This window comes from Pseudophryne corroboree, chromosome 5 (assembly GCF_028390025.1).
Source record: "Pseudophryne corroboree isolate aPseCor3 chromosome 5, aPseCor3.hap2, whole genome shotgun sequence".
NCBI lineage: Eukaryota > Metazoa > Chordata > Amphibia > Anura > Myobatrachidae > Pseudophryne > Pseudophryne corroboree.
The window spans coordinates 676,501,481-676,514,213 of NC_086448.1; the positions used below are offsets into that span (position 1 = coordinate 676,501,481).

At 49.4% G+C, this 12,733-nt stretch overlaps 1 protein-coding gene across 1 annotated transcript in view; it reads right to left on the reverse strand.

The window, feature by feature from the left end:
* Nucleotides 1-12,733, reverse strand: part of BPNT2 (3'(2'), 5'-bisphosphate nucleotidase 2) — a 71,356-nt gene that overhangs the window by 4,446 nt on the left and 54,177 nt on the right. Inside the window, exon 3 of the mRNA XM_063923753.1 lies at nucleotides 10,177-10,272. Within this exon, the coding sequence (XP_063779823.1) occupies nucleotides 10,177-10,272 (96 nt within the window). The remainder of the gene's footprint in view (nucleotides 1-10,176; nucleotides 10,273-12,733) is intronic.

Consider the following 12,733-nt stretch of genomic DNA (forward strand, 5'->3'; position numbering starts at 1 on the left):
CGGAGGAGAATCATCATTTCCGCCATCACCTTGGTGAAAACCCTCGGTGCTGTGGAGAGACAGAATGGGAGGGCCTGGAACTGAAAATGACAGTCCAACAATGCAAATCGCAGATAAGCTTGATGTGGTAGCCAGATCGGAATGTGGGAGGTACGTATCCTTGATATCCAGGGATACCAGGATATCCCCCTCCTCCAGACCTGATATCACTGCCCTTAGGGACTCCATTTTGAACTTGAACTCCTTTAGAAAGGGGTTTAGTGATTTTAAGTTCAGAATGGGCCTGACCGAACCATCCGGTTTCGGTACCACAAGAAGGTTCTGCATGTGAGGTGGTACTGGCACAATGACCTGTGCCTCCACCAACTTCTGGACTGCTTCTTGCAGGACAATCCTGTCTGCCAGCAGAGCTGGCAAACCTGATCTGAAAAATTGGTGAGGAGGGAGATTTTGAAATTCCAGCCTGTACCCCTGGGACACAATATCTTGCACCCATGGGTCCAGGTTGGAGGACACCCAGACATGACTGAAATGTCTGAGTCTCGCTCCCACCGGCCCCACCACCGGGGGCGTGCAGTCCACCGTCATGCGGAGGACTTTGGTGTACCTGAAGCAGGTTTCTGCAGCCGCAGGTTTCTTGAACTTGGGCCGACCTCCCTGAAAGAAGGTGTGGACGGCTTTGCCTTTCTGGGCTTGTTAGACCGAAAGGACTGTGACGTAACTGAAGAAAAGGATTTCTTCGGAGCAGGTGTAGCTGAGTGAAGGAAAGGTGACTTACCAGCCGTAGCCGTGGAGATCCACGCATCTAACGCTTCCCCAAGGAGAGCCTGACCTGTGTAGGGTAGGGTCTCCACGTTTCTCCTGGATTCCGCGTCGGCAGACCACTGGCGCAACCACAGCCCTCGACGAGCTGATACTAACATGGAGGAAATCCCCGCAGCCATGGAACCCAGGTCCTTCATGGATTCTACCAGAAATCCTGCCGAATCCTGAATGTTTTACGTAAAAACAATTCAACATCACATTTTTCCACAGTATCCAAATCCTCAAGTAACGCGCCTGACCACTTTACTATAGCTGTGGCAATCCAAGCACTGGCAATAGTGGGACGTAGTATTGCCCCAGAAGCCGTGTACATGGATTTGAGCGTATTATCAATTTTACGATCAGCCAGCTCTTTTAAGGCGGTAGATCCTGGGACAGGTAAAACCACCTTTTTTGAGAGTCTGGACACTGACGCGTCAACAATAGACGGGTTTTCCCATTTTTTCCTATCCTCTGCCGGGAAAGGAAATGCTACTAGAACCCTTTTAGGTATCTGGAATTTTTTATCCGGGTTTTCCCAAGCCTTTTCAAATAAAGCATTTCATTCCTTTGACGCAGGGAAGGTTAGCGAGGCTTCCTTATTTTCAGTGAAGTAAGCCTCCTCAACCTGCTCGGGTGTTGTATCTGCAATATTCAACACATCCCTAATAGCCTCTATCATCAACTGCACCCCTTTTGCAAATGATGCAGCCCCCCGCAACACGTCACCGTCTGTAGTATCAGGGTCGGTATCGGTATCATCCTGCATGATCTGAGCAAGAGCACGTTTATGTGAATATACAGCGGGGAGCCCTGATGTACCAGAACTGGGCCATACTGCCATAGAGTTCTGAAAAGCTTGAGTTGCAGATTCATTTTGTGCAACCCTAGTTGAAATCTGAGAAATCATAGATTTGATAGAGGATAACCACTCAGGCTCCCTTGCCGGAATCTGTGATAAACCAGTGCAATCCTGATTACATGGAATGGGATCATCCTGAGAGGACATATCCTCTGCAGCATATGACACAGAGTCCCTGGACATTGCTTAATGGAGACCACAAACACTCCACACACACACATGGGAGGGCAGACAGAGTTTCACCCCCAAGAATGGCAAGAGAGACACAGAGATTGGAGCCAACCCACACACAGCGCTTTTAATATAAAGGGAGAACCTTTATCAGCGCTGACTGTGTACCTTAATAGGTTACACAGTCGTATTGCAGTCTCCCCCCCACCCCCCTTCTACAACCCCCTGGTACCGTGATAGATAGCTGGAGTTGCTGTGGAGGGACATGCTCTTCACTGACAGCGCTGTGCACGCAGGAAAATGCGCTGAACGCTGCTGGGTCCGCTCTGAGAAGCTCCGCCCCCAAAATGGCGCTGTCTTCCCGCTCTTCACAGGAGTATACTAGCCTGAGGATTGATGCTGGCTGAGATCCAGGGACCCCGACAGGCTGTGTGACCAGTGTAGGGTGTAGGCGCTGGCTCAGGGCGCCCCTCACAGCGCCGCACTATGTACCACTGAGCCTCCTGGAGCACAGTTAATACTGCGCTCCTACCCTGATGCCGCCATCTTCACACCGGCCCCCCGCTTGTGAGGGGGGTCGGTGACTCACTCGCCACAATATTCAGCTCTGTAAGGGGGTGGCGGCATGCTGCTGGGGTGAACGATCCCCTGCAGCGGGGAACAATCTATCCCCTCTGGAGCTCAGTGTCCAGTCAGCGGAGACAGTGGCTCAGACCCCGCAGGGCAGACGCTGCCTCCCCCCCCCTTAGTCCCTCGCTGCAGGGAGGCTGTTGCCAGCAGCCTCCCTGTAAAATAATAAACTCTAAAAATAAACTTTACTAAAGAAGCTATGTAGAGCTCCCCTAGCTGTGACCAGCTCCTCCGGGCACATTTTCTAAACTGAGTCTGGTAGGAGGGGCATAGAGGGAGGAGCCAGCCCACACTCTCAAACTCTTAAAGTGACAATGGCTCCTGGTGGACCCGTCTATACCCCATGGTACTAATGTGGACCCCAGCATCCTCTAGGACGTAAGAGAAAATCATTTACATTATATTACAAAACACAATGTTATATTATATGTCCCACTTCATGACTACCCAAGTGGCTGACTACTGAGTGGCTACAATGCAGCCCTATATAGGTATGGCAATAACATCTAGAAGGCTTAACCATGGTAAATTTCATTAGACTCCACATCCAAAAATCATTTGAACATTTAGGATGGGGGAATTGTGCATAGTAAAAATAAGAATTTACTTACCGATAATTCTATTTCTCATAGTCCGTAGTGGATGCTGGGGACTCCGAAAGGACCATGGGGAATAGCGGCTCCGCAGGAGACTGGGCACAAAGTAAAAGCTTTAGGACTAGCTGATGTGCACTGGCTCCTCCCCCTATGACCCTCCTCCAAGCCTCAGTTAGGATACTGTGCCCGGACGAGCGTACACAATAAGGAAGGATTTTGAATCCCGGGTAAGACTCATACCAGCCACACCAATCACACCGTACAACTTGTGATCTGAACCCAGTTAACAGCATGATAACAGAAGGAGCCTCTGAAAAGATGGCTCACAACAACAATAACCCGATTTTTGTAACAATAACTATGTACAAGTAATGCAGACAATCCGCACTTGGGATGGGCGCCCAGCATCCACTACGGACTATGAGAAATAGAATTATCGGTAAGTAAATTCGTATTTTCTCTAACGTCCTAGTGGATGCTGGGGACTCCGAAAGGACCATGGGGATTATACCAAAGCTCCCAAACGGGCGGGAGAGTGCGGATGACTCTGCAGCACCGAATGAGAGAACTCCAGGTCCTCCTCAGCCAGGGTATCAAATTTGTAGAATTTAGCAAACGTGTTTGCCCCTGACCAAGTAGCTGCTCGGCAAAGTTGTAAAGCCGAGACCCCTCGGGCAGCCGCCCAAGATGAGCCCACGTTCCGTGTGGAATGGGCTTTTAAAGATTTTGGCTGTGGCAGGCCTGCCACAGAATGTGCAAGCTGAATTGTACTACAAATCCAACGAGCAATCGTCTGCTTAGAAGCAGGAGCACCCAGCTTGTTGGGTGCATACAGGATAAACAGCTAATCAGATTTCCTGACTCCAGCCGTCCTGGAAACATATATTTTCAGGGCCCTGACTACGTCCAGCAACTTGGAATCCTCCAAGTCCCTAGTAGCCGCAGGCACCACAATAGGCTGGTTTAAGTGAAATGCTGAAACCACCTTAGGGAGAAGTTGAGGACGAGTCCTCAATTCTGCCCTGTCCGTATGAAAAATTAGGTAAGGGCTTTTATAGGATAAAGCCGCCAATTCTGAGACACGCCTGGCTGAAGCCAGGGCTAACAGCATTACCACTTTCCATGTGAGATATTTTAAGTCCACAGTGGTGAGTGGTTCAAACCAATGTGATTTTAGGAATCCCAAAACTACATTGAGATCCCAAGATGCCACTGGAGGCACAAAAGGAGGCTGTATATGCAGTACTCCCTTGACAAACGTCTGAACTTCAGGAACAGAAGCCAGTTCTTTTTGGAAGAATATTGACAGGGCCGAAATTTGAACCTTAATGGACCCTAATTTGAGGCCCATAGACAGTCCTGTTTGCAGGAAATGCAGGAAACGACCCAGTTGAAATTCCTCTGTAGGGGCCTTCCTGGCCTCGCACCACGCAACATATTTACGCCAAATACGGTGATAATGTTGTATGGTTACATCCTTCCTGGCTTTGATCAGGGTAGGGATGACTTCATCCGGAATGCCTTTTTCCTTCAGGATCCGGCGTTCAACCGCCATGCCGTCAAACGCAGCCGCGGTAAGTCTTGAAATAGACATGGTCCCTGCTGGAGCAGGTCCTTTCTTAGAGGTAGAGGCCACGGGTCTTCCGTGAGCATCTCTTGAATTTCCGGGTACCAAGTCCTTCTTGGCCAATCCGGAGCCACGAGTATAGTCTTTACTCCTCTCCTTCTTATGATTCTCAGTACTTTTGGTATGAGAGGAAGAGGAGGGAACACATACACTGACTGGTACACCCACGGTGTTACCAGAGCGTCCACAGCTATTGCCTGAGGGTCCCTTGACCTGGCGCAATATCTGTCCAGTTTTTTGCTGAGGCGGGACGCCATCATGTCCACCTTTGGTTTTTCCCAACGGTTCACAATCATGTGGAAGACTTCTGGGTGGAGTCCCCACTCCCCCGGGTGAAGATCGTGTCTGCTGAGGAAGTCTGCTTCCCAGTTGTCCACTCCCGGAATGAACACTGCTGACAGTGCTATCACATGATTCTCCGCCCAGCGAAGAATCCTTGCCACTTCCATCATTGCCCTCCTGCTTCTTGTGCCGCCCTGTCTGTTTACGTGGGCGACTGCCGTGATGTTGTCCGACTGGATCAACACCGGCTGACCCTGAAGCAGAGGTCTTGCCTGACTTAGGGCATTGTAAATGGCCCTTAGTTCCAGGATATTTATGTGAAGTGACGTTTCCATGCTTGACCACAAGCCCTGGAAATTTCTTCCCTGTGTGACTGCTCCCCAGCCTCTCAGGCTGGCATCCGTGGTCACCAGGACCCAATCCTGAATGCCGAATCTGCGGCCCTCTAGGAGATGAGCACTCTGTAACCACCACAGGAGAGACACCCTTGTCCTTGGAGACAGGGTTATCCGCTGATGCATTTGAAGATGCGATCCGGACCATTTGTCCAGCAGATCCCACTGAAAAGTTCTTGCGTGGAATCTGCCGAATGGAATCGCTTCGTAAGAAGCCACCATCTTTCCCAGGACCCTTGTGCATTGATGTACTGACACTTGGCCTGGTCTTAGGAGGTTCCTGACTAGGTCGGATAACTCCTTGGCTTTCTCCTCCGGGAGAAACACCTTTTTCTGTACTGTGTCCAGAATCATCCCTAGGAACAGCAGACGTGTCGTCGGAATCAGCTGCGATTTTGGAATATTTAGAATCCATCCGTGCTGTCGTAGTACTACTTGAGATAGTGCTACTCCGACCTCTAACTGTTCTCTGGACCTTGCCCTTATCAGGAGATCGTCCAAGTAAGGGATAATTAAGGCGCCTTTTCTTCGAAGAAGAATCATCATTTCGGCCATTACCTTGGTAAAGACCCGGGGTGCCGTGGACAATCCAAACGGCAGCGTCTGAAACTGATAGTGACAGTTCTGTACCACAAACCTGAGATACCCTTGGTGAGAAGGGCAAATTGGGACATGGAGGTAAGCATCCTTGATGTCCAGAGACACCATATAGTCCCCTTCTTCCAGGTTCGCTATCACTGCTCTGAGTGACTCCATCTTGAACTTGAACCTTTTTATGTAAGTGTTCAAGGATTTCAGATTTAAAATGGGTCTCACCGAGCCGTCCGGCTTTGGTACCACAAACAGCGTGGAATAATACCCCTTTCCCTGTTGTAGGAGGGGTACCTTGATTATCACCTGCTGGGAATACAGCTTGTGAATGGCTTCCAATACCGCCTCCCTGTCGGGGGGAGACGTTGGTAAAGCAGACTTCAGGAACCGGCGAGGGGGAGACGTCTCGAATTCCAATTTGTACCCCTGAGATACTACCTGCAGGATCCAGGGGTCCACTTGCGAGTGAGCCCACTGCGCGCTGAAATTCTTGAGACGGGCCCCCACCTTGCCTGAGTCCGCTTGTAAGGCCCCAGCGTCATGCTGAGGACTTGGCAGAAGCGGGGGAGGGCTTCTGTTCGTGGGAAGAGGCTGTTTGCTGCAGTCTTTTTCCCCTTCCTCTGCCCCGGGACAGATATGAGTGGCCTTTTGCCCGCTTGCCCTTATGGGGACGAAAGGACTGAGCCTGAAAAGACGGTATCTTTTTCTGCTGCGAGGTGACTTGGGGTAAAAAGGTGGATTTTCCAGCCGTTGCCGTGGCCACCAGGTCCGATAGACCGACCCCAAATAACTCCTCCTCTTTATACGGCAATACTTCCATATGCCGTTTGGAATCCGCATCCCCTGACCACTGTCGCGTCCATAATCCTCTTCTGGCAGAAATGGACATCGCACTTACTCTTGATGCCAGAGTGCAAATATCCCTCTGTGCATCTCGCATATATAGAAATGCATCCTTTAAATGCTCTATAGTCAATAATATATTGTCCCTGTCCAGGGTATCAATATTTTCAGTCAGGGAATCCGACCAAGCCACCCCAGCACTGCACATCCAGGCTGAGGCGATTGCTGGTCGCAGTATAATACCAGTATGTGTGTATATACTTTTAAGGATATTTTCCAGCTTCATATCAGCTGGTTCCTTGAGGGCGGCCGTATCAGGAGACGGTAACGCCACTTGTTTTGATAAGCGTGTGAGCACCTTATCTACGCTAGGGGGTGTTTCCCAACGCGCCCTAACCTCTGGCGGGAAAGGGTATAATGCCAATAATTTTTTAGAAATTAGCAGTTTTTTATCGGGGGAAACCCACGCTTCATCACACACCTCATTTAATTCATCTGATTCAGGAAAAACTACGGGTAGTTTTTTCACACCCCACATAATACCCTTTTTTGTGGTACTTGTAGTATCAGAAATGTTCAAAACCTCCTTCATTGCCGTGATCATGTAACGTGTGGCCCTACTGGAAAATACGTTTGTTTCCTCACCGTCGACACTGGAGTCCGTGTCAGTGTCTGTATCGACCTGAGGTAACGGGCGTTTTATAGCCCCTGACGGTGTTTGAGACGCCTGTACAGGTATTAACTGATTTGCCGGCTGTCTCATGTCGTCAACAGTCTTTTGTAAAGTGCCGACACTATCACGTAATTCTTTCCATAAGACCATCCAGTCAGGTGTCGACTCCCTAGGGGGTGACATCACTAACACAGGCAATTGCTCCGCCTCCACACCATTTTCCTCCTCATACATGTCGACACAGCGTACCGACACACAGCACACACACAGGGAATGCTCTGACAGAGGACAGGACCCCACTAGCCCTTTGGGGAGACAGAGGGAGAGTTTGCCAGCACACACCAGAGCGCTATATATATATATACAGGGATAACCTTATATAAGTGTTTTTCCCTAATATAGCTGCTGTATATATTAATATGCCAATTTAGTGCCCCCCCTCTCTTGTTTTACCCTGTTTCTGTAGTGCAGGACTGCAGGGGAGAGTCAGGGAGCCTTCCTCCAACGGAGCTGTGAGGAAAAAATGGCGCTTGTGTGCTGAGGAGATAGGCTCCGCCCCTTTTTCGGCGGCCTTTCTCCCGCTTTTTTGTGGAAAACTGGCAGGGGTTAAATACATCCATATAGCCCAGGAGCTATATGTGATGTATTTTTAGCCATTTAAGGTATTTTCATTGCGTCCCAGGGCGCCCCCCCCCAGCGCCCTGCACCCTCAGTGACCGGAGTGTGAAGTGTGCTGAGAGCAATGGCGCACAGCTGCGGTGCTGTGCGCTACCTTATTGAAGACAGGACGTCTTCTGCCGCCGATTTTCCGGACCTCTTCACTCTTCTGGCTCTGTAAGGGGGCCGGCGGCGCGGCTCCGGGACCCATCCATGGCTGGGCCTGTGATCGTCCCTCTGGAGCTAATGTCCAGTAGCCTAAGAAGCCCAATCCACTCTGCACGCAGGTGAGTTCGCTTCTTCTGCCCTTAGTCCCTCGATGCAGTGAGCCTGTTGCCAGCAGGTCTCACTGAAAATAAAAAACCTATTTAAACTTTTACTCTAAGCAGCTCAGGAGAGCCACCTAGATTGCACCCTTCTCGTTCGGGCACAAAATCTTAACTGAGGCTTGGAGGAGGGTCATGGGGGGAGGAGCCAGTGCACACCAGCTAGTCCTAAAGCTTTTACTTTGTGCCCAGTCTCCTGCGGAGCCGCTATTCCCCATGGTCCTTTCGGAGTCCCCAGCATCCACTAGGACGTTAGAGAAATAGTGTACCTTCTAAGATGATGAAGGGGCAGGGCGCCGCTGTGGGGCGTGGCCATGCAAATTAGGGGGCGGTGTGGCCCACAGATACTGCTATAGAGGGCGTCTGTGGCCGTCGACGTCACTGTTGGAGGCGTGCCCAGCACCTCCCTCTGTGCTGGGCTTCCCCCAGCTCTCTCCCAATGCGTGAATGGATGCCGCGCGCATGCGCACGGCATCTTTACACGTTGGGAGGGCAGGAAGCGGGCGGCTGTTCTAGCAGGGCGCTGCAAAAGGGGCAGGGTGGGTTTTGCCTTCTAAAAAACGGGCAGGGCGCGGCGCCCTGCTAAAACAGCCTAGAGTGAACACTATAAAAGATCAGCTAGGAAAGAGTTTTGTTTTGACTTTATATGCATGACCATTTTCTGTGAGACCAGCATAAAATTATATACCTATGGGCCTGATTCAGAAATGGACTCAAAATGAAGAGCAGCTGCGTCTCTGGGTGCAGCTGTGTGTGAAAGTTTGCTAATGCTGCAGGAGGAGTCTTAAATAGACACCTCCTACTGGTTTCTGTGGTCCGCTGCTGCATCCAACGACACAAAATCAAATCCCTCTGCGTGAAATCAGCCATCTGTGTAACCCTGAAGTTAATCAGGATGGCCGGGGAGTTCACGCTGCAGAGGCCAGGAAATCTCCATCAGAAGACAGACAGTGGCCTTGGCACTCCCACAAAATGTACTGCTTTGTGAAACGCTTTCCATCACCTCCCGCCCCAAACGGCCACAGCCTGCCAATCTGGCTGCAGCTTAGGCGGCACAGCATCTGATGACGCAGAACGGGTCTTGCGCATGTGCAGCAAAGAGAGCATCAGTGATGTACATGTAGCCCTATGTGCATCTACAGCATGCTAGTCATATTAATAATAGCACACATTCAAACATGTACCGTTTTCACACAACAGATTCTGCTTCTTTCTATGACAAGGTGCAATATAAAGGGATCTATTTAGACAATGGTTATACTGCCTTCAAAGAATGTATAAATAAAAACAGTGTATAAACGGTTAAATTTTTAACACTCAAATCATACTATAAGCCAGTGGTTTCCAAACGTTTTTGAATCACGGCGCCCTAGAACATCAGAATTTTTTTCACGGCACCCCTAGGCCAAAAATTTCTTATTGAGAAATTTAGAAAGAAATATTACATTAAGTAGATCGCGTTTATATGTCATCCTTAGGGTCAGTTGTGTGGTGAGGTACAGGATTCGCTTCTGTTTGTCCACATAGTTTATTACGGGCAGCCACCAGCACTGGTTTTGCCTATTATATTGACCATGAATAATTTGAATTGGTCCTGGACCACCAACCCAGGGTGCCCCTGCAAGTGTCTCGAGGCACCCCAGGGAGCCACGGCACACAGTTTGGGAACCTCTGCTATAAGCCATTCAGAAAGAGAGCGTATCTAAAGAAATCACTCACCAGTATAACCTGTGAAAGGTTTATGTATCACACCTATAACTGGTTTCCCATCCACAGCAACACACACCATAGTAGTGACGTAATTAACGAGATTCTCTGGGGGCAAAAATAAAAGAAAATAAGTAAGTAATGAATGAATGAATGCATGAGTACCTAGTACCAGTACCCTGGCCGCAAGAATACAGCATGCACAGTAGATGGTGTTAAATTAATGTCCATTGCTAAAACACGTGACAATAACCCTTATCCTATTTAGCTGTGCTAATTTTGCATAGAAAATAAGAATTTACTTACCGATAATTCTATTTCTCGGAGTCCGTAGTGGATGCTGGGGTTCCTGAAAGGACCATGGGGAATAGCGGCTCCGCAGGAGACAGGGCACAAAAGTAAAGCTTTTACAGGTCAGGTGGTGTGTACTGGCTCCTCCCCCTATGACCCTCCTCCAGACTCCAGTTAGGTACTGTGCCCGGACGAGCGTACACAATAAGGGAGGATTTTGAATCCCGGGTAAGACTCATACCAGCCACACCAATCACACCGTACAACTTGTGATCTAAACCCAGTTAACAGTATGATAACAGAGGAGCCTCTGAAAGATGGCTTCCTAAACAATAACCCGAATTAGTTAACAATAACTATGTACAAGTATTGCAGATAATCCGCACTTGGGATGGGCGCCCAGCATCCACTACGGACTCCGAGAAATAGAATTATCGGTAAGTAAATTCTTATTTTCTCTATCGTCCTAAGTGGATGCTGGGGTTCCTGAAAGGACCATGGGGATTATACCAAAGCTCCCAAACGGGCGGGAGAGTGCGGATGACTCTGCAGCACCGAATGAGAGAACTCCAGGTCCTCCTTTGCCAGGGTATCAAATTTGTAAAAATTTACAAACGTGTTCTCCCCTGACCACGTAGCTGCTCGGCAGAGTAGTAATGCCGAGACCCCTCGGGCAGCCGCCCAAGATGAGCCCACCTTCCTTGCGGAATGGGCCTTAACAGATTTAGGCTGTGGCAGGCCTGCCACAGAATGTACAAGTTGAATTTTGTTACAAATCCAACGAGCAATCGACTGCTTAGAAGCAGGTGCACCCAACTTGTTGGGTGCATACAGTATAAACAGCGAGTCAGATTTTCTGACTCCAGCCGTCCTTTAAATGTATATTTTTAAGGCTCTGACAACGTCCAACAACTTGGAGTCCTTCAAGTCGTCTGTAGCCGCAGGCACTACAATAGGCTGGTTCAGGTGAAACGCTGATACCACCTTAGGGAGAAAATGCGGACGCGTCCGCAGCTCTGCCCTATGTCGAATGGAAAATTAAATAAGGGCTTTTATAAAACAAAGCCGCCAGTTCAGATACTCTCCCGGCCGAAGCCAGGGCCAGTAACATAGTCACTTTCCATGTGAGATATTTCAAATCCACCTTCTTTAGTGGTTCAAACCAATTTGATTTGAGGAAATCTAAAACTACATTTAGATCCCACGGTGCCACCTTAGGCACCACAGGAGGCTGTATATGCAGTACTCCTTTGATAAAAATCTGGACCTCAGGGACTGAGGCCAATTCTTTTTGGAAGAATATTGATAGGGCCGAAATTTGAACCTTAATAGATCCCAATTTGAGACCCATAGACAATCCTGATTGCAGGAAATGTAGGAAAACGACCCAGTTGAAATTTCTCCATCGGAGCACTCCGCTGCTCGCACCACGCAACATATTTTCGCCAAATACGGCGATAATGCTTCGCGGTGACTTCCTTCCTTGCCTTTATCAAGGTAGGAATGACTTCTTCTGGAATGCCTTTTCCTTTTAGGATCTGGCATTCAAACGCCATGCCGTCAAACGCAGCCGCGGTAAGTCTTGAAAAAGACAAGTACCCTGCTGAAGCAGGTCCCTTCTCAGAAGTAGAGGCCACGGATCGTCCGTGACCATCTCTTGAAGTTCCGGGTACCAAGTCCTTCTTGGCCAATCCGGAGCCACTAGTCTTACTCCACTTTGCCGTATAATCCTCAATACCTTTGGTATGAGAGGCAGAGGAGGAAACACATATACCGACTGGTACACCCAAGGTGTTACCAGCGCGTCCACAGCTATTGCCTGCGGATCTCTTGACCTGGCGCAATACCTGTCCAGTGTTTTGTTGAGGCGAGACGCCATCATGTCCACCATTGGTTTTACCCAACGGTTTAATAGCATGTGGAAAACTTCTGGATGAAGTCTCCACTCTCCCGGGTGAAGGTCGTGTCTGCTGAGGAAGTCTGCTTCCCAGTTGTCCACGCCCGGGATGAATACTGCTGACAGTGCTATCACGTGATTCTCCGCCCAGCGAAGGATCCTGGCAGCTTCTGCCATTGCCCTCCTGCTTCTTGTGCCGCCCTGTCTGTTTACATGGGCGACTGCCGTGATGTTGTCCGACTGGATCAACACCGGTCTTCCTTGAAGCAGAGGTTCCGCCTGGCTTAGAGCATTGTAGATTGCTCTTAGTTCCAGAATGCTTATGTGAAGAGACTTTTTCAGGCTCGACCACACTCCCTGGAAATTTCTTCCCTGTGTGAC